General features: G+C 59.5%; 1 protein-coding gene across 5 annotated transcripts in view; it reads right to left on the bottom strand.

Moving 5' to 3' along the window:
• Window positions 1–19471, bottom strand: part of CACNA1G (calcium voltage-gated channel subunit alpha1 G) — a 63031-nt gene that overhangs the window by 4033 nt on the left and 39527 nt on the right. For 2 of the 5 annotated variants that reach the window (XM_077164768.1, XM_077164764.1), the window contains 14 exons: window positions 18757–18825; window positions 18455–18639; window positions 17438–17564; window positions 15638–15763; window positions 14736–14825; window positions 14008–14200; window positions 12110–12163; window positions 6198–6349; window positions 5481–5590; window positions 4624–4757; window positions 4362–4432; window positions 4142–4220; window positions 3923–4044; window positions 3333–3677 (listed from right to left, as the gene is read on the bottom strand). In XM_077164768.1, the coding sequence (XP_077020883.1) occupies window positions 3333–3677; window positions 3923–4044; window positions 4142–4220; window positions 4362–4432; window positions 4624–4757; window positions 5481–5590; window positions 6198–6349; window positions 12110–12163; window positions 14008–14200; window positions 14736–14825; window positions 15638–15763; window positions 17438–17564; window positions 18455–18639; window positions 18757–18825 (1857 nt within the window). Of the gene's footprint in view, window positions 1–542; window positions 678–2575; window positions 2720–3332; window positions 3678–3922; window positions 4045–4141; window positions 4221–4361; window positions 4433–4623; window positions 4758–5480; window positions 5591–6197; window positions 6350–12109; window positions 12164–14007; window positions 14201–14735; window positions 14826–15637; window positions 15764–17437; window positions 17565–18454; window positions 18640–18756; window positions 18826–19471 lie in introns of all 5 variants that reach the window. The other 3 variants (XM_077164769.1, XM_077164766.1, XM_077164767.1) reach the window with 2 other exon arrangements.

The raw sequence follows: 19471 nt of genomic DNA, 5'->3' as shown, positions 1-19471 counted from the left end.
AGAAGGCCCATCTCCCCACGTGTGGTAGGGAGGCAAGGACACACAGGGACAGTGACAAAGGAGACAAGAACAGCCCGTGGTGGAGAAGGGCGTGGCAGCAGCTGCAGAGAGGTGGCTCTGTGGTGGTGAATGTCTCATGTGGCAGGGAGGGGGGAAGGAGGGGAGCAGGGAGAGGGGAGGGCTGGTGTGCCCAGGGCTCCAGACACAGGGACTGACTCTGCAGGCCTGCAGGCCCTTTGGATCAGCTGCTTGATGCCACCTCTGTTGGCACCTGGATTAACTCTTTCACAACTGTGTCCCTATACCCTTCCAGGCAAGGCCCCCATCTACTCTTATCTAACTTCTCTTTCCATAGTGGGGGACCAGAAAGAGTGCCTGCCAGGTGGTGCCTCTGGGGGGCCTGGGGGCTGAGTGAGAGGAGGCGGCCCCAGGCCGGGGAGGCTGGCATCTGGAGCCCTGCAGCCAGCCCAGCCCCCGGGGTTGGGTGGAGTGGAGTGGGGTGGGGAGGGGTGGGGAGGGCAGTGGGGGCCTGTTGTATGTACATTGCTCTCCAGGGCACTAAGTAAGAGTGTGTGAGTGTCATCTGGCAAAGAGGCATCCGGCAGAGCTAGAGGGCAGGATGGTTCAGACACAATCTCTGACGTCAGAGACAGAGCCTCCATCTCAGCTAGAGGGATCTAGACAGGGAGAAAGATGGTCAGGCATAAGAAACCAGGACAGCACACACCTGCATGCACACACAGACACACACACGCTCTCAGCATCCCCTTATCCCATTTTCACAAAGCACAGGTGAAAAAGGCATCCCTTCTCGCTCCCCACCCACTTCCCAAACGAATGTACAGCGCCCCCCTCGCCCCACTTCAAACTCTTGCTCTCATCAGAGGCTGCAGCAGGCAGCAAAGAGCCAGAGCAAATGCTGACAAAGCGGGAGACACAGAAACCACATTCTAAAGATGCCCCAGGAACCTTCGAGGCCTGTTTCCACACCACCACCACCCAGGGAAGGAGCGGGGAGGAGGAAGGGCTTTCTACGCTCAGAAAGATGATACCCAAAAAAAAAAAAGAAGAAGAAAAAAGGCCAGCAAAGCGCCAGTCTCTCCCCCCAGCACAGACAAAGCAGTGTGGGGGGCGGCGGGGACAATACGGCCAATCTGACGGCTGTTTTCTGCCTATTCTCTCAGCTTCCAAAAGCATGGCAGGACTTGGCCTGGCCCCAGAATCTGGCTTCTCCCCTCCCGGGCCCTCCTCCGCCTGCCTGTAGCCCGCCTGCCTGTAGCCCGCCTGCCCGCTCCAGCTCAGCCCCAGCAGATGCTCTCCCCACTGGCCTGAACTGGGCAAACTCAGCGGGCCACCACGCCATCCGGCTGGCTTGTCTGGGGTCAGTGGGGACAGGGCGGGGAGTGGTCTTCAGTGCTTACAGGACCCTCACGGATGAGCTGGCTGCCCTGCCCTCACCTTCCCACCACAGCCTCTTCCCTCTCACCGTTTCCTGTGAGCCTACTTCAGGAAGGAGAGGCCTGGGGATGAGACCTGCTTTTTCACTGGTCTATCTGGGGTCATGGCCACCAGCTCTGGTCTTCATGTCCTCTCTGAGACTAAATCCTACCCCGAGGGCAGGAGCCCCAAGGGCAGGTCCCTTTCCATGCACAGAACACTGTCCCTCTCTCTGGATTGGGCTAAGGGCCCCCAGGCACTCGGAGCCGGCCTCTCTGCCTTCTACCCAACAGGAAGCCTCGGCTTCTCTATCTCCAGCCGGCCACTGTGTCCTCGCCCCCACTCCAGACCTGCCAGGAGCAGCCCTGCTCCCCAAGGGGACTAGCACAGTGCCTGCAGCTCCTGACCTGGGAGCTCTGACAGGTGGAGGGATCAAGGGCAGCCAGCGAGTCACAAGGGGAGAAGACGAAGGCAGGAGGACCCCAGAAAAAAGACCCAGGCTTAGGTGGGAAGAAAAAGCAGGCGGCACTATGAGGAGAGACTGGGCATGGGGGGGAAGGCAAGTCCCACTTCACACCGAAGTCCCCAGAGGACAAGGTCAGAGTCCCTGAGACCTCTGGCTGACGGACAGCATTCGTCACACCCAGTGAGCTCCACAGCGTAAAAATCCACCAAACCCACGACTAGGAGTGGAGGTGGACACAAGAAGAGATGGACTGTGGCCCGTGGGTCCCTGCCTCCCACACTATCCCCAGGGGCCCTTCCCCCTAGATCTGGGACCTCACCCACTCCACCCCCAAGTTCTCACTGTCAACCTGTCTTCTGCCCCCTCCTCCCTTTCTTTTCCAGATTCTTCCTTGTGTGCCGCTCCCTCAACCCTCTCCTCCACCCAAATTTCTCCCATCTCAGCACCCCTACCCTCCAAGTATGTGTTCCAGGGATTGATCCCAACCGGGAGGAATTCCTGGATGCTGTGGCTGCCCCCTGCCAAGCCCAAAGCTCAACTGAGACCCTGCGGCTGCTCCTTCTCCAGGTCCCCAGTGGGCAGGGCCACACTCCCAGGCTCCCCAGCAGCACGGCACAGCATGGCACAGCCCGGCACGGTCAGGGGAGGAGCACAGCATGGGGGCACAGTAACCTGTGGGTTGGAGCCGCCCGGGCTAGGGGCGGGAGGGAAGGCAGAGGGCTGGCCCCCCAGGCCTGCCAGCTCGTCCATCAGCTTCAGCTCCCCGTCCAGAGAGCCCTGGATCAGCAAGGATATGGTGTCAAACAGCTGTCTGTCCTGGGGAGGACCAGCCCATGCAGGGAGCCGGAGAGTCAGGGCGAAGGGGTTAGAGGAGCAGTGATGACGAGTGTTATGGCAGGGGATTGACGAGAAAGAGAGAAAGAAGAGGTTGACACACATACACGCAAACACATACACATGCAGCAACAAAGAAACAGAAAAAGGGGGAAAGAGAGAAGGGAGAGATGGGAGACAGAAGACGGGAAGAGCCCAGAGAGAAAGGAGAAGACATGAGAAGACAAGTGAAAAGGAGGGGGAGATGGAAGGGAGTTAGGCAGGTGGAGGGGTGGGAAAGACAGAGGTTGGCAATAGGGCAAGGGTAAGAAAGAAACAGGAAGGAAACAGAAATCTTAGCCTTGATCCTAAAAGTTAGGAAGGGGCGGCCAGACCAGGCAGGAGAAACAGGGGACAGATGAGCCGGAACACCTGCTGGCCAGTTTGCTGGGGGGTGGCCCTAGGGGGAGGGAATGTGGGCAGCCATGTCTGGGGGTGGGCAGGGGCTGCTCGCCCAGCAGCATCCAGGTAAGGAGGGGCAGAGGATCCAGGAGGAGCCCTGGGGTCTGCTGTGCTGCCCCTCAGCTCCTGGGCCCCGCCCGCAGTGCGCACTCACCGTGGGGTGCTCGAGGGAGAGCCGGGAGGCTGCGCGGGTGTGGGCGGCGGCGTGCGGGGCCACAGGCTTGGGGCTGTCGGGGCCCTCGGCCCCGGGCCAGAGGAAGGGACTGCCCAGCGGAGAGCGGGGCTGGGGACTGAGCGTCTTCATCTCCAGCTCCAGCTCGGCCTCCAGCTCGGCCTCCTCCTTAGCCTCCTTGTTGCTCTCCTCCAGGTGTTTCATCAGCACGGCGATCACCACGTTGACCAGCACGAACTGGGCTGTCAGCACGAAGGACACGAAGTAGATGGGGGAGATGACAGTGTTGTAGCAGGTGGACTCCTGGTCGCAGTCCCGGAGGGTGTCCTGGGGGGCGGGTGAGAGGGGTGAGGCCAGGGGGGGCAGCAAAGGGAGCTGACACGGAAAATCGGGTCACCGGCATCACAGAGCATTGAGGGAGGGGGCCACAGCGCCTGGGGGAGGGTGAGTTGGAACGTGGCCTGGGGAGAAGGGGACCTCCAGAGAGTTCGGGAGCCGGGAGAGAAGACAGAACCCTGTGGCCTCCCTGGGGCCCGAGCCGGCCCTGGGCAGCCGCCTGCGGTGGGCTCTACCTTCATGATGCCGTTCCAGTTGTCACCGGTGGACACTCGGAAGAGGGTCAGGAAGGCCATGCCGAAGTTCCGAAAGGTCGCGTGCCGGCCCAGGCCCTCGCAGGGGTGTGTCTCGTTGCACTCTAAGGGGAGGAGGCAAGGGGGAGAGGAGCCCAAGTGAGCCCAGGGGCCCCTGGGCCTCTGGCCCCGGCTCCTCCGCCCGCCCCCACCCTAACTCACCCAGGTCTCCAAAGAGCTCCACGCCTAGAGCTGCAAAGATGAAAAACAACAACATGAAGAGAAGTCCCAAGTTCCCCACCTGAAAAAGAGGAAAAGAAATGGAAAAGGTGCCGCTGGATCTCCCAGTCAACCTGAGAGCTGCTCTGAGCCCCCTGTCCCTTTGGAGAGCACCCCCCTTCCCAAGCCGGAGCCCTCCCCCTTCCCCCCACCTCGCAGCTACCTGGGGCAGGGCCTGCATCACTGTGTCCAGCAGCGCCCGCATGCCCACAGCCATCTTCAGGAGCTTCAGCACTGCGGAACGGGGCAGAGGCGTGGGGCAGAGGCATGAGCCGGAGATAGGGCCGGGCCGGGGCAGCTGGGGTGGTCCGCTCTGGTCCAGCCAGGCTGCTGCGGCACCCCGCACCCCCTGACACCCACCCCCGACCTTCCTCTTGGCAGAGGCTGGGAGAAAGACCCGGGGGAGCCCCTGGCCAGCCACCGACCTCGGGCGATGCGCAGCACTCGCATGATGCGGATGATGGTGGGGTTGATGGGCAGCGAGGCATTGACCTCGATCTCTTCCAGCGTGATGCCCATGATGGACAGCAGCACAATGGCCAGGTCCAGCTGGTTCCACCTGGAAAGCCCAGCACACGGCCCCCTGAGCAGGGGCAGGGGGCTCTGCCAGGGAGGTCAGCAGCTGTGGCAGTGCCTGGGCTGGCAGGACTTGGGGGGGGGATGTCAGGCAATCGGGGCTCCCCATCCCGCCAAGGAGAGGCCTGACTTCTTCGATGGCCATGTGGTCAGCGCTGGCAGCAGAGGCGGGACTAGGACTGGAACTTGCCAGAATTTGTCTTCATTTATTTGTTTTATTTAGCACTTCTATGGCGTTGATTATGTGCCATGTACCGTTTTAAGGCTTTTACCAATAGGCACGCATAGTCCTCACAAATCAGTGATGTGGATATGATCATCATCTCCCATTTTACAGATAAGGAAACTGAGGCACTGAGAGATTAAGCAATTTACCTGAGGCCGCCAGCTACTCGGTGGTAGAGCCAGGATTCAAGTCCATGTAGCCTGGCTCCAGGTTTGTGCTCTTAAGCCCCAGGCTAGGCCCCACTGGTTTCCAGCTGCCAGTGTCCCCCAGGCGTTGTCTTGCCAAGTTCCCTCCATTCCCTCCCATCTCCCAGGCTCTAGATTGTACCCTCCCAGCACTCCACCAGCGTGACGTGTGTCCTAAGGTGGGGGCTGGACCCCCGGGAGTTAAGAAACCTCTTCAGGTACTAGATTCCCCTGGTGTTTCCTCTGGAGACCCGCCTCTTCCCTCTACCCCCCAGGACCCGCTCCTCTCCTTTACCTATCCTGGAAGAACCGACGGAAGCCAAAGGCCACAAGTTTGAAAACAGACTCCAAGACAAAGATGACGGTGAAAATGTAGTTGCAGATCTTCAGAGCCTCGTCCAAGACCTGGGGGAAGTCGGGGCAAAATGCAGGTCTCCTGAAGCTGATGTCTACCCCACCCCTCCTGCATCCCCCCCACCCCCAGACTTGGGGCACAGGTTGAGTCCCAGGGGACCTTCTTCCCTGACCACTGGCTACCACCCTAGCACAGAGCAGGATCTTCATTCACATGAATGAGTCAGACTTCGTGCTAAAGGATCTTTCCCCTTGAGGGCTAGTGAAGAGACCACAGGAGAACATGCTAGAACTGGAAGGAGTCATGTGTTTAAATCAATCTCTTCATTTTACCAATGGAGAAGCTGAGGCCTGGAGGACAGTCATAGGATGCTGACTGGAGAAGCAGCAAGACTGCAGGTGAGTTCTGGCGTTGGAATATTCACTAGAAACTAAAATCTGGAAGGGCAGACACTGGTCTTTCTTCTTCACCCTCAAAGGCCCAGAGCCCAGCACATAGCAGGCACTCAATAAATATTTGCCGAGTGAATAAACCAGGTCCTCCACTTCCTAGCTGTGCGACCTTGGTCAAGTCCAAGAACCTCTCTGAGCCTCAGCATCCTTATCTGCAAAGCAAAGGTGAGACAAGAGGAACCCAGGTATAGGGAGAGGTTCCCACCTGGGGCTGCTGGTAGTGCTCCATGGCCATGGTGACCACGTTCAGCCCAATGACGCCCGTGATGAAAAGGTCCAGGTAGTGGCTGGTGCACAAGTGGTGAACAAGCAGCCGGAAGCGGGAGTAGTCCGAGTAGTAGGGTTTGCACTGGGCTTCTGGTGGGGGTGGGGGGGTAGGAAAGTACATCATCCATCAGGGCTTTGCCTGTACCCCCTCCACCCGCAGTCCCTCACAGCCACCAGCCTCTTTCGCCAGAGCTGAAACATTCCAGTGTCCTCAGCATCCGCGCCTCCCCCTCCACTGCCCTTGGTGGGGGGAGGCAGGACACCTTTCTCAGCATCTCCCCCTCCAAGCATCTGTTCTACCGGCTGCAAGTGTCGGGCACGGGAGGGGGCGGGACATGCACAGCTCCCATCCATTAGACACCAGGTGAGTCCCTCCCCTAGGCAGCCTCCAAAATCCACCGGCCTCTCATCAGGCCCTCGACTCAGTGCTCTACAGAGAGGCCAGATCAATAAGATGAGAAACAACCAGTCTTATCGGGCTCAGAGGAAGCTCCATCCACCGCAAGGAGAGGGCTCTGGCTCTTTCACCAAGTTTCAGCCTCTCAAGGGGAACAGAAATTACAGAACAGAGCTGGCATTTGGAGATAAAACCAGAGATTGGAAATTGGACATCTTCTTGGCTGGCGGCACTGACCCACCCACGGCCTTCAGGGGCAGGGCCTGGGCCTCCTGCACCCTGGCATGGAGGAGGGCAGAGGGGAGGGCTTGGCTCTGCCCCCATCCCAGGCTAGGAGGGCCCCACCTGGTGGACTCACCCGGATTCTAATGAGGCAATGCCCTAGCCTGCTCCGGGTGTTGGGCAGCATTAGATTGCAGGCTGGGCTGGAAGCACTGTCTGAGATCTGTCAGAGGCATAATATTTCTCTTGTAATTAGCAGGCCACTTAGTTATAAAAATCGTGGTGCCAGAAGGTTGGCCTGCTAGGAAGGCAGAATAAATCTGGGGGCCAGGAGTTTGCAGAGGCCTCTCCTCCAGGTGCTGAGGAAGGGCCATGCCAAGTCAGGGGGGCACATGCTCTCCGGAGGGGGGTAACAGACTGGTCTCCCAGGAAGCCACTAGGAAGGAAGAGGCTTTCGGTCCCCTGAGAAGACTTGGGGTGGCCTCAGGTCCCAGACAGCCCTTCCCCAACGTCAGCAGGCCCAGGGCGGAAGGCGGTCAGCAAGGGCTGCAGCCGCTGAGGCCTGTGCCAGCTTGGATATGTAACTGCCCTTTCCCATGCAAAGGACTACTTAAAAGAGAGGTAAACTGAGGCAGGGTGTGGCCTGAGGTGGGCCCCCACCAAAGGCTGAAGGAAGAAGAACGCCCAGGAGCTGCGTGGCCAGCTGTGCCCGGTGCCACGTCCAGGCCCGCCTGGTCACTGTCCAGCATCGCCCTGAGGTGTGGATAACCAAGAGGCAGAAAGCCCCAAATGGTGTCCGGCCATCTTTTTGCTTTCTGTGATGGGCCAGCCACTGTGGGCTTGGCTCAGGCAGCTCTCCTGGCCCCCAGGAGTGTGGGGGTGGGGAGTTCAGACAGGGGACAACACAGGCCACGGGTCATCCACACTGCGATCGTGGAGGGTGGACCAGGCAGGAGGGCCTCTTCCTTCCTTCCTTCAGTACCCACAAGGACCAGAGGGCGCTAGCCGCCCAGCGTTGCTTTAGCAGCCGGAACTCTTTCTCTGCATTAATCTCCATAAATGCCGAGAGCACCCGATCCCATTATGCTAAAATATGAATGGAGAATTAACTGAAATGTTTGAATACAATTAGGTTAGGAAAAGCAGCTCCTTATTAGCCCCATTATTAGCTGAGACAATGCAGAGGAGAGGTGGGAAGTGGGGGGGTTCTCCCCTCTCCCCAGTGGAGACCTACCACCTCTGCCTTTCCACCCTTCGCTGTAGGAGTCCGAGGGTTGGGTGCTGGGTTTCAGCCAGGGACCCTCCTTCAAGCCGCCCAGAGGGAAGGTGGGAGCAGGATGTCTGAGGCCAGGTGCCTGCTCAGAGCAACTGGTCCCCAAAACGCTGAGGTCTGCCCAAATGCCCCTCCACCCCCAGTCCCACCCTTGACCAGCAGGTACTGAGGCTGCCAGAAACCCCCCATATCAGAGCACAGGCCCACAGACCATCAAGGCCCATCTCACCAGCATCTCCTAGGCTAACCTCTTCATTTTACAGAGGAAGACTGGGCCCAGCAAAAAGTGACTCATCCAGCACACTGCCAGGCAGTGCCCAAGCCATGACCCCCATACCCAGCTGCTGGTGGGTTTTGACACAAGGCCTTGCCTGGGGCTTTGGCCCAGAGGATGCCCTTAGTAGGTCCCTGGATGCCGCTGCCTCCTGGACCTCAGTTCTGTAAGCAAGCACCTGGGTTCGGAGGGGAAACAGAGACCCCTGGGAGAAGGCTGGGGTGGGCGGCTGCTCCAGGAGCTCTGGTCACAGCCCAGGAGGGGCCCTGACCCGCGGTCACTGGCATGCTGGCAGCTCCGCCCCCATCTCCCTGCTTCCTACCAGTGTGAGCTGCCATAGGTAGAGAAAATACCAGAGTCAAACAGAGGGAAAGGGCACCCCGGGGACTGCTCCGACTTCAGTCAGGTGCAGGGGCAGAGAAGGGGGCAGGAGGGCTGAGCGAGGCTGCAGGTGAGAGGAAGTTCAGCGAGTTAATAGGGGTCATTTGTGAGCCTGAGGCAGAGAGGGTAGAGGGTTTGCAAAGGAGAGTGCAGCAAGGTAGGAGGAAGGGAGGGGCCACTCCCAGGGATGCAGGCCCCCCACGGCCAGGCCTAACCACTGGGCCCCAGCCTGATGGGGAGATGGAGGGTGAGTGGCCACTCTGGACGTAGATGCTGCGGTGGTCAAGGTGGGTGGTGCTGATGCTGGGATCAAGCATCGCTTAGGCTGGCCTGGTCACCCAGCAGCCCTGGCCCCTCACTCCACCCCGCACCATGCTGGACCCGGTGTCTGGTCAGGCCCATGCTGAACCCTGACAACCAAAGACTCTGCCCCTTTGCCTCTCCGTGGGTCAGGAGTCTAAGGAAGGAGGAGCACCAGGGTAGGAGTGGTCCTGGCAGGGAGGGGCTGTGCACCTGTGTGATCCCCAGCAGCCCCAGGTTAGGGGGCTTGACTTGGTGCCCATCGTACTCTTGGGGAGACCAGAGCACCGGCCTCACCATCACCTGGAAGCTGCTTGGAAATGTAGGTGCTGGGGTCCCACCCCAGACCATGCTAGGATAATTTGGGGGATGGGGCCCTGGAGACTGCTCCAGGTGGTTCTCATGTACACTCACATTTGAGAAGCTCAGGTACAGATCATGCAGAACTCCAGGTCCTGGGAGGGAGGACATGGGAAGACCAGGGCAGCCCTGTCTGGGGGTCTCTAAGTCTCTGTTACCACCCTGAGAAGGTAAGGCTTATGCTCTCGATGTGCCAACAGGAGCAGCAGTGGAATGCCCCGGAGTGGGGGTGCAGTTGGTAGGAGCAAGAGTCTTTAGCTTTGCATGGGTACCAGGAGGAGCTCCTGGGGTCTGCAAGAGTCTGCTTGTGTTGATTCATAGGATAAATCCCTTGGCAGAGAAGCCTCCATGGACAGTCCTGTGCTACATGTAGTGTTTTGGGGTGAGTGCTGCTCAGTCTACACACCAGGTAGACCCATAAAGGGAAAAGCTGAAGGTCACTTTTCCCTCTCCCTCATGCCCTAACACACCAGAAATTTGCAATACAGCCTGACTCAAACACGTGGGAACCCCCAAATCTGGACACAGACCAGCCAGAGACTTCCAGGCCCCCAGGCAGTCTCTCAGTGCCAACCGCCTAGCTCAGCATAGGGCGTACATACAGGTGTCACTGATCCACCAAGGGCCCCAGGCATGACCTACTGGCTGGCAGCCCAGGAGGGAAGAGCAGAGAAAGGCGCAGCCCCGTGGTTCCCCGCCTGAGGTCCAAAGTCCCCACCACGGTTTCTAAACGCTTAAGACCCCCACCGGCTAATTTAACGGCAAAATGGTCTCTGCCAGGGCTCAGCGTGGGAACCCCTTGGCAGCTCAGAAGCTCTGATCAATAACGAGATGTGCCTTTAATTAGTAAAAACAGTGAAACAAAGTCCTTACTGAAGGGCTCTTAACTTCAGAGACTGTCTTTCAAAAACAGGGCCTGCCCGCAGAGATGACAAGAGGCCCCTGGGGAAGGACAGGTTGGGAACCACGGGGTGGAGACATCAGGGGGGTGGCCCGGCTCCACAGCCCAGACGTAGATCCTCTGAATCTCCACCTAGGACCTGGATGGGGGACGCAGCACCTAGGACCTGGATGGGGGGCGCAGCAGGGGACCTGGATGGGGGGCGCAGCAGGGGACCTGGATGGGGGGCGCAGCAGGGGACCTGGATGGGGGGCGCAGCACCTAGGACCTGGATGGGGGACGCAGCACCTAGGACCTGGATGGGGGGCGCAGCACCTAGGACCTGGATGGGGGGCGCAGCAGGGGACCTGGATGGGGGGCGCAGCACCTAGGACCTGGAAGGGGGGCGCAGCAGGGGACCTGGATGGGGGGCGCAGCAGGGGACCTGGATGGGGGGCGCAGCACCTAGGACCTGGATGGGGGGCGCAGCAGGGGACCTGGATGGGGGGCGCAGCACCTAGGACCTGGATGGGGGGCGCAGCACCTAGGACCTGGATGGGGGACGCAGCACCTAGGACCTGGATGGGGGGCGCAGCAGGGGACCTGGATGGGGGACGCAGCACCTAGGACCTGGATGGGGGACGCAGCACCTAGGACCTGGATGGGGGACGCAGCACCTAGGACCTGGATGGGGGGCGCAGCAGGGGACCTGGATGGGGGGCGCAGCACCTAGGACCTGGATGGGGGGCGCAGCAGGGGACCTGGATGGGGGACGCAGCACCTAGGACCTGGATGGGGGACGCAGCACCTAGGACCTGGATGGGGGGCGCAGCACCTAGGACCTGGATGGGGGACGCAGCACCTAGGACCTGGATGGGGGGCGCAGCAGGGGACCTGGTTGGGGGACGCAGCACCTAGGACCTGGATGGGGGGCGCAGCAGGGGACCTGGATGGGGGGCGCAGCAGGGGACCTGGATGGGGGGCACAGCACCTAGGACCTGGATGGGGGGCGCAGCAGGGGACCTGGATGGGGGTGCACAGCAGGGGACCTGGAACAAGGGCCCAGGGCAGGGCAGGCAGGACCCGGAGGACCTTCCCAGAGACACAACTCTCGGACACAAGGATCCAGCTCACTCCCAAATCTTGGGTTTTTTTTAAAAGCTCGTGGCTAACTCAAGTCTCTGATACCCCAGTTCTGCCGTTTGTAGCAATGACGTGGACACCACGATTACTTGACTATTACTGAGTCTGTTCAATTATTCATTGTTACATTTTTAAAACAAATCCTTCCCCTCTCTGCTCCTCTCATCCTGCTCCCTTGGATCAAAGTCTCCCCTTCAGACAAGAGGAGAGATTTGCAGCTCTAATAATCAAATGGTGCGGCACAGGGGGGGTGGTGGTGGTGGTGGAGCAGGAGCAGGAACAGGAAAAGGGCAGCCAGGGGGCTAGGAGGCAGGCCTTGGGAGTCTTTGCAGAGAAGGTGGGTCCTCCTGGAGGTGTTGGAGATGGGGGGCTTGCCCAGCCCTCACCTCCTCCTGCCCAACTTAGCCCAGGCCTACGGGAGGGCGCGGGGCCCAGCAATTCTGCTCCTGCCCTCGTGGGGGCCCTGGGGACCCTCGCCCCTTCACCCCAAGAGGACAGAATCAATGAGCCATGGAGAGGAGCAAAGAGCACGTCCCGCACACATGAGCAGGTCAGGGGAGGAGACAGGGCCTGACCGCCCCCCGGCCATGCCCTGGGACCCACAACCACAGACGCAGTACCTGGCACAGCGCTGGCTGAGCTGCCGGAAGCAATTACATCGTCCAGCATTAGATCTAAAAGAACGAAACACGACATTGGTCACTGGCCGGACCAGGTGGGCTGGGCAGGGCCCCCTCAGCAGCTCGTGCCCCCTCACTCTGCCTCTGAATGGGGTGCGCTGAACCTGGGTGGCTGGTTCAGAGTGTCCAGCTCCAAACTTGGGGCACAGGGCACCTGAGGCAGACAAGCCATTCATCAGCTCAAAAGGGTCCCGGGGGAAAGCAGTCGGTGGCACCAGGAGGGGCGGGCCGTCTGTCACCAGAACAGATGTCCACTCCTACCCGCACCACGGCCTCAGAAGCACTTGACACGGCTTCAGACCCCAGAAGGGGAGCCAGCTGGTCAGGCAGGAGCCACAAGGGCCTTCTGCCAAAAGAGTTCCATCTGCGGAAGCCCTGCCAAGCCAGCAGCCTGCAAGGAGTGGTGTGGTGGACGAAGCAGGGGCGGGAGTATGGCTGCTGAGGACACTGCGCCTGCGCAACTCCAGGCATTAAATGGGAGGGCCGAGGCCGGCCCCCCGCCCCAGAGCTGACCAGGAGGTTTTGGGGTCAGGGGTGTCAAGGACATGGGACACGGAGAACTGCAATGCCCATCGCTGCCCCAGAGGCTTCTCCACCTCCTCCTCGAGCAGCCCATGTCTCGCACAGGAAGCACTGGTCCTGGGCCCCCGCCCCAGCCTCACCTCGCTTCTGACTCCCACATGCTCTCCCCTAGCTCCAGGTACCTCTCAAATGGAGCAGGAGATGGAGCCGCGGAGGGCAGGGGGACGGGAAGGGATCCCCATCCCCTGACTCATTTGGTGGTACTCACGTTTCCACAAACCACAGGGACAACGCAAAGCACTGCACGCGGCTTATATGAAGAAGACAGTTTGTGAAAGGGTGGGGAGAGGGAGGGAAACCCACAGACCCAGCAGAAGCCTGGGGAGACCCACAGAAAGACGCTGAGAGGCGTGGGCAGTGACGGAGATTCCTGGAGATTAGCTAGGACCAAACAGACAGGGAGACAGGGGCAGACAGAGAGAACAAAGGGGCCTCTGTGTCTGCCGCTTCTCTCTGCATCCTTCCTGGACCCTGCGACTTTTCACTTAGCCCCAGTTCACCCATGACAGGGAAGCATAAAGAGGAAATGGAATGAGCCTCACCCACCCAATGCCAAGAGGTACTAGAGATCACAGGTGAGGGGGCTGAAAGGTATAATGCCAGGCCCCAGAGGCGCAGGCGCTCATAACTCCTGTACCCTCAGACCTACCCTGAGCTGGACTTTGGGGGAGGGAGGGATTTGTATTTTACAGCTTGGCAAAAAAAAAAAGATAGGAAGCCAGGTTGTTTGGGTGGAGACAGAGAGGGCGGGTGGATCTGGGGTTCTCTCTCACGCTGTCATCCTTTTGCAGGTTCCGACTGAGACCTTGCTCAGCAGCAAGGCACAGGGGAAGACATGATTGCCAACCCTGGGATGGGCAAGGCTGGCACCTGGGCCAAACCCTGGGTAGCCGGTCACTGTCATGGGGTAATGTAACATCCGATTCCCATCCCATGAGGCTCCTTCGAGAAAAGTTGGGCTGGAAGAGGCTGTGCATCAATTCCTACCTGCATCACCAGAAGAACGTGATGCTGAGACCCAGGGGTCCCCCCAGGGTGGGGAAAGCTCCGCCACTCCCTTGGGGCTGAACTGGTCTGCTTCATGCGGGCTCTAAAGGCAGACATGCTCTTGGGGGGAAGGAGATGAGGGGAGGGGGAGGGAGCACCATCTCCCTGCCCCCGCCCCGCCTCCGGCCCCCTGCAGTCACAAGGCCAAGGTCAAGCGTGACCCAGAGAGATGTGGAAAGACTACCGACCAGCCATCTGCTTCTCCTTACTCCTTCTCTTTTTCTCCAGTCTCCGCAGACGCTTTTCCTCCCGCCGCCGGGCCTCCTCCTCCTCCTGGTGCTGCCGACACTTGTGGAAGTTCTCCACCACCACGCCCACAAACATGTTCAGGACAAAGAAGGCCACGATGAGCAGGAATGAGATGAAGTAGAGCAGCATCCAGGGATTGTGATTCATGATGGGCTGGCAGGGAACAGAAGGGACAGGCGGAGTCAGCCCGAGGTGCCCAAAGACAGGGCCTGCAAACTCAAAGGGCTACAGGAACCTGGTGGGTGAAGCAAATAGAATGAGGGTTTGCTATTGGACAGTAGGGAAGGGCAGGGACTGTGGCAAAGCAGAGAGTGCATGTTCCATCCAAAAAGGGCAGCTGCTTCTTCATTCCAGCTGACTTCTGCCCTGCAGGAATGCAAGCCTACTGTTCCCAGATCTTCGGGCTTTTCCTGAACAAGACCAAATCTGGGCTTTCAGGTAGAAATTCAGTTTTTTTTAATGTTCTACAGTAATCTAAAAAATGTTAAACATACTGCAGTTTAGTAAAACATGCCCAGATATGGCCATCAGTTATAACCTCCACTCTAAAACTTGATGCCTCTTCGGTAACATTTTGCTAACCTACCTCGCTCTCTTTTTGTCCAAGCCCGCACCTGTTATACTTGGAATAAGTTCAGGCCAAGTAACCTGAGCCCAAAGCCAGATCCTGCCCGCCCGAACCCTGTACCTGCTGGTCCACACCCACAGCATCCAGCCCATCATACATGATGTCCACCCAGCCGTCCTTGGAGGCCAGCACAAACAGAGACATCAGGGCCTGGGGGTGAGGGGAAGAAGGAGGAGGAAGTGGTTAAGGAGAGAAAGGGGATGGGGATACCATCAGAAACCCATGGTATGTGGTCAAACCACCCCCACCTGCCCCCAAAGCACTTCCTGGCAGCAGCATGGGGGACCCCATTCGGAGCTCAGGCTGGGGTCACTCCAGGCCCTGGGAGAGGTCTCCATCCCAGGGCTCCTGGCCAGTAGGAAGCCAGAGGGAGCCGTGGGAGATCATCAGACCCTGTGGCCTCGGCCAGGCAGGGCAAGGAGCCCTAGAGCCCTGAAAATCCAGAAACTCAAACCAGGCTAGGTCTAGGAAAGAAACCAACAGAACAGAGAGAAGCTACTCCACTTTCTATGTTTCTGTTTCTGGGAATGTGGAGGGAGAAGCAGTTGCCTTTATCATATAGCTGCACCACGCTAAGCAAATGCATCCATCATCTCATCTCATCCTTACAATGACCTCCAGGTAATTACTATAATGATGATATTTGCCAGTTAATGAAACTGAAGCTTCGGTAAGTCAGTTGCTGGAATTCACATCCAGGGCTACCTGCCCCTGACCCCACGAGTGCTTTCTATTCCACCAGGCAGCCCGTGGTGTGGGGGAAAGAACCCTGGCATGCCATTTGCTACAGGCCAGCTTGGTGACCCAGGGAAAGCCCGTTTCCTCATCTTTGAGGAGGGCAAAAGACCCTGTGGGCTCACTTGTCAGGTGCTCATGGGAGGGACATGCCAGGAGGCATAGCTCCTCTGCCAGGCACATTGGCACGCATTATTAAGAGCCGTGCCTCAGAGCCCCGGGCTCACCTGGCCGAGGTTGTCAAAGTTGTACTTGTGCCGGACCCACCGGTAACTGGCCTTGGTGCAGTCAGACTTGTTGGTGATGTTTCTGGTGTCCTCGCCCTGGCACACGAAGAACTTCCCTTTGAAGAGCTGGACCAGCACGCAGGGTCACACGCCATGCCCAGAGACAGAGAGAAGTGGGCCGTGACCACAGGAAGCCAGGCCCTCCTCCCCGATGCCAGCCCTGTCCTAAGGGCTCCAGCACAGCTTGGGTGAGGGTGGAGGGGCCTCAGCCCCAGGGTCCATCCAGTCAGGGAACCACTGGCGGAGCCCCTCCTCCAGCAGCCCGCCCCACTTCCTTTGGGCTTGTTGTCCAGAGGCCCCAGAAGGGGGAGGGAAAGCAATCAGGCGAGGGGCAGATACTGGTAAAGGGTGGGAGGCAGGTAACAGTCATTAGTATTTCTCCAAGTGTGGTCCCTGGACCAGCATGGCATTTTCAGGGAAATTCAGAAATGCAAATTCTCCCACTGGCCCCAGACCTCCTGAATCAGAAATTCTGGAGTTGGAGCCCTACTGTCTCGTCTCACAAGTAATCCAGGTGATTCCGATGCATGCTCAAGTGTGTAAACCACCGAGCTAGGTATTTAATGCCTACAACAACTATGGGGAGGCAGGTATTCCCAACCCCATTTTACAGATGGGAAAAAGTAAGGCTCAGAGAAGTTAATTAACTTGCAAAGGCTGCATAACCAGTAGACAGCAGAAAGAGGGCTGGAGCCCAGGTCTGTCTGCCTGGAAAGCTCATCCTCACTCCACTACAGACCAGGCCTCCCAACAGGGTTATGACTATAGCGGGGGAAGGGGTGTGAGGGAAAGGAGGGCCAGGGGTCTGAGCAAGCCCCTCAGGAGAGACCTAAATCCACAGAAGAGCCCCAAGGACCAGGCTCAACAACAGCTCACTCCACTACACCAAGGAGGCTGAGAAGTGAGGGGAGGGGGAGCATGCTGGTAGGTGGGGGCGGGGCAGGACGTGCAGACAGGCACCACACAGCTTTGGCAAATGTACCTCAGCCTGTTCCCCAAGGCTAGAGAATTTCTAGGAAACCAGGAAACAGTCCCCTCCCCAGGGTGGACTGGACACCCCAGGAAGCCAAAAGAGTGGAGGGGGAGGGGAGCAGACACCCAGGAGCTCCCAGGATGCCCAAACAGCCAGTTGTTTACCCTGCATCAGAAACAGCTGCAGGGAGGGCATAGGAGGAGGGAGAAGAGGGGCTCCCCAGCTCCTTGAGGCGCCTGCTGAATCCTGCAGGCAGCTCCAGCTCCTCCTCCACCCAAACCAAGTTCCCTCCCTGGGCTGGAGGCCAAGTCCACCCCCCGCCCCCGCAGCCCCCACTTCCTGCCTCGTCTGGGGTCTGCACCCGTCTGCCTGCCAGCGCTGCTAACCTGGCCCAGCTGTCTGGGCCCTGGATCCCCAGGTCTGGCCTCTAGCCCACCCCATTCAAGTGGGGAAGGAAGGGAGGCGATCCTGGAGTAGACTGGGGAGTGTACGAGGAGGGGCAGGAACGGCAGCCTGCGGCTACCTAGGGCCGGAAGCCTCTCTGAGGCCTTGGCCCACTTTGGAGCCCTCTCATAGTTTTCTGCAAAATGCCCAGGAGGTTATGGGGCCTGAGGCCTGAGGCCTCGAGGGAAGTGGCCCTGTTTATTCCTCCCTGGGATGAAGGCAGCAGTAGCAGCTTGAGCCTCAGAACCCAGGGGCTGCCCAGAAGGCTTTCCTCAGAGTCTTGCTGACAGCTGCCCCCCAGGCCCTCGTGGGGGCCCACAAACCTGCACCCCCAGGATGCCAAAAATGATGAAGAAGGCACAACAGATGACCACGATGTTGCCAATGGGCTTCAGTGAGGACATCAGCGTCTCCACCACCAGCTTCAACCCCTGTGCCCGGCTGATGACCCTAGGGAGGCGAGGGAGGGAGGTGAGAGGGTCGCCGCTCAGCCACCCTCTTGGACAACTGGACCCTTGCCCGCACGCCTCTCTGGCCCTCACGCCCAACCCCTCCTCACCGGGCCCCCTCCAGGGCCCACTGTGCAGAGTGCAGTCCTCTTCTCAGAGCTGCCCTGGGGGCCGCCACCCGCAATCTCTCAGAACAGGTGCCCGCACACCCACCTCTTCCCCTCCACTCCCAGATGTCAAAAGCATTACCTGGAGGGGCTGGGGGTGGGGAAGACTGTCCACTGAAGGGCCGCACTAGCGGAGGGGGGCAGCTGTGCTGAGGGAGGGGCAGGGCCGGGGCGGGGGGAGCATCACACTAAATCAGTGCCATCCCCAGTCAAGGAAAGTGCTTGGGCGGGGGGGGGGATATGTGTGTGACTGCCTCATTGGAGAGGATTTCCTGAGAGAGCGTGGGTCACCTGGTAGGAGATGTGTTATATGTGTTACCTGGTGGGGTGGCCCAAGAGGAGTGTCACAGTGGGAGAAGCCAGCAAGAGGAGCCCTCACGGGGGGGACAGGTCACCCCTGATGGAACCACCCGAGGAGGACCCTGAGAGTGTGCCCGCCCAGCACCAGGGGGTGCAGTCCCATGGCACCCAGGGGAGTATGTGACCTTGGGGAGGAGCAGAGAAGTGATCTGTTGGGAGTGTCCCTGAGAGGGAGTTTTTTCCCCTGGAGAGAAATTAAAGGGGCCATAGTTGAAGCTGAGCGTGGTCTGAGGTGGGAGTGGGGGGGCAGGAACATCGTTGGAGCGAATTATCGGTGGGGAGGAGGGTGCACAGGAAGCAGGGGCCTGTGCTCCATCACGGGGGCATCCCAGAGGGAGCTGCCTCGCTGGCAGAGGGGGGTCACCTGAGCGGGCGCAGGGTCCGCAGCAGCCGCAGCACTCTCAGCATGCCCAGGATCTTAGTGCCGCTGTCGGAGACCAGGGACACCAGGATGTCGACGACGGAGATGAGCACCAGCAGCCCGTCCAGCACATTCCAGCTGCTGCGCAGGTAGGCCTGCTCCCCGAAGCACCAGCCCAACGCCACCACCTGCAGGCGGCTCACGTCACCGCCCCGCCCCCCCACGCGGCCAACCCTCCCACAGGCCCACTGTCTGCACGCTCCCCGGAACCTGGGGGTCCCTGCCCAACACCCACGCGCCGTCACCTTCACCGTCATCTCAGCCAGAAAGACCGCAGTGAAGATGTAATTGGAGAGGGTCAGGAAGATGCGTTCCTGCGAGAGAGAGGAGCGGGTGCTGCCCACCAGGAAACCCCACCCTCCCTGGGCCAGGTCTGCTCTGCGTACAGAAGCTGCTTCCAACATTTGACTCAGAAAAACAACCCCCACCCTCCCTAACCACCCTGGCGATCTCTTCTCCCTCCTTCTCCCCCCATTACCCCCTTCTCTCTTTGGGGCAGGCACGCATGTGCACGGCAGCCAGGGGTGCCAGGTCCCCTTGGCTTGCTTGTGGCCCTGTGGGCAGTCTCACCCCGGCCCTGAGCAGACACCCTCTCCTTTCCCCACCGGGCCCTCTGTGCTGTCATCTGAGCCCCAAACCCCAGGCTAGTCCCTGATTCCTTTCTTTAAATTGGGACAGGATTTAACGTGATCTCTGACGCGCGCGCACACACACACACCGTCCTATCCTATGCTCCTCCCTGCTCTGCTTACTTGCTTTCCTGCTGTGCACCCCAGAAATGCAGCTGCAGGGCAAGCTGGGGGCCTCTGTGCAGGCCTGGGCAGCCCCAGGCCCCATATTTATGGAAGGTATAGGCTGGGGCAGGCGGGAGAGAAGGTGAGCAAGTCCCCTGATAGCCATGGATGAATTCCATCACTTAGTGACCACGAGAGAGGCAGAATGAGAGAGACAGCAGGCAGA

The sequence above is a fragment of the Tamandua tetradactyla genome, chromosome 6 (genome assembly GCF_023851605.1).
Source record: "Tamandua tetradactyla isolate mTamTet1 chromosome 6, mTamTet1.pri, whole genome shotgun sequence".
Classification (NCBI taxonomy): domain Eukaryota; kingdom Metazoa; phylum Chordata; class Mammalia; order Pilosa; family Myrmecophagidae; genus Tamandua; species Tamandua tetradactyla.
The sequence above is the reverse complement of the archived record's forward strand: the minus strand, read 5'-3'. Positions and strand labels throughout refer to the sequence as shown.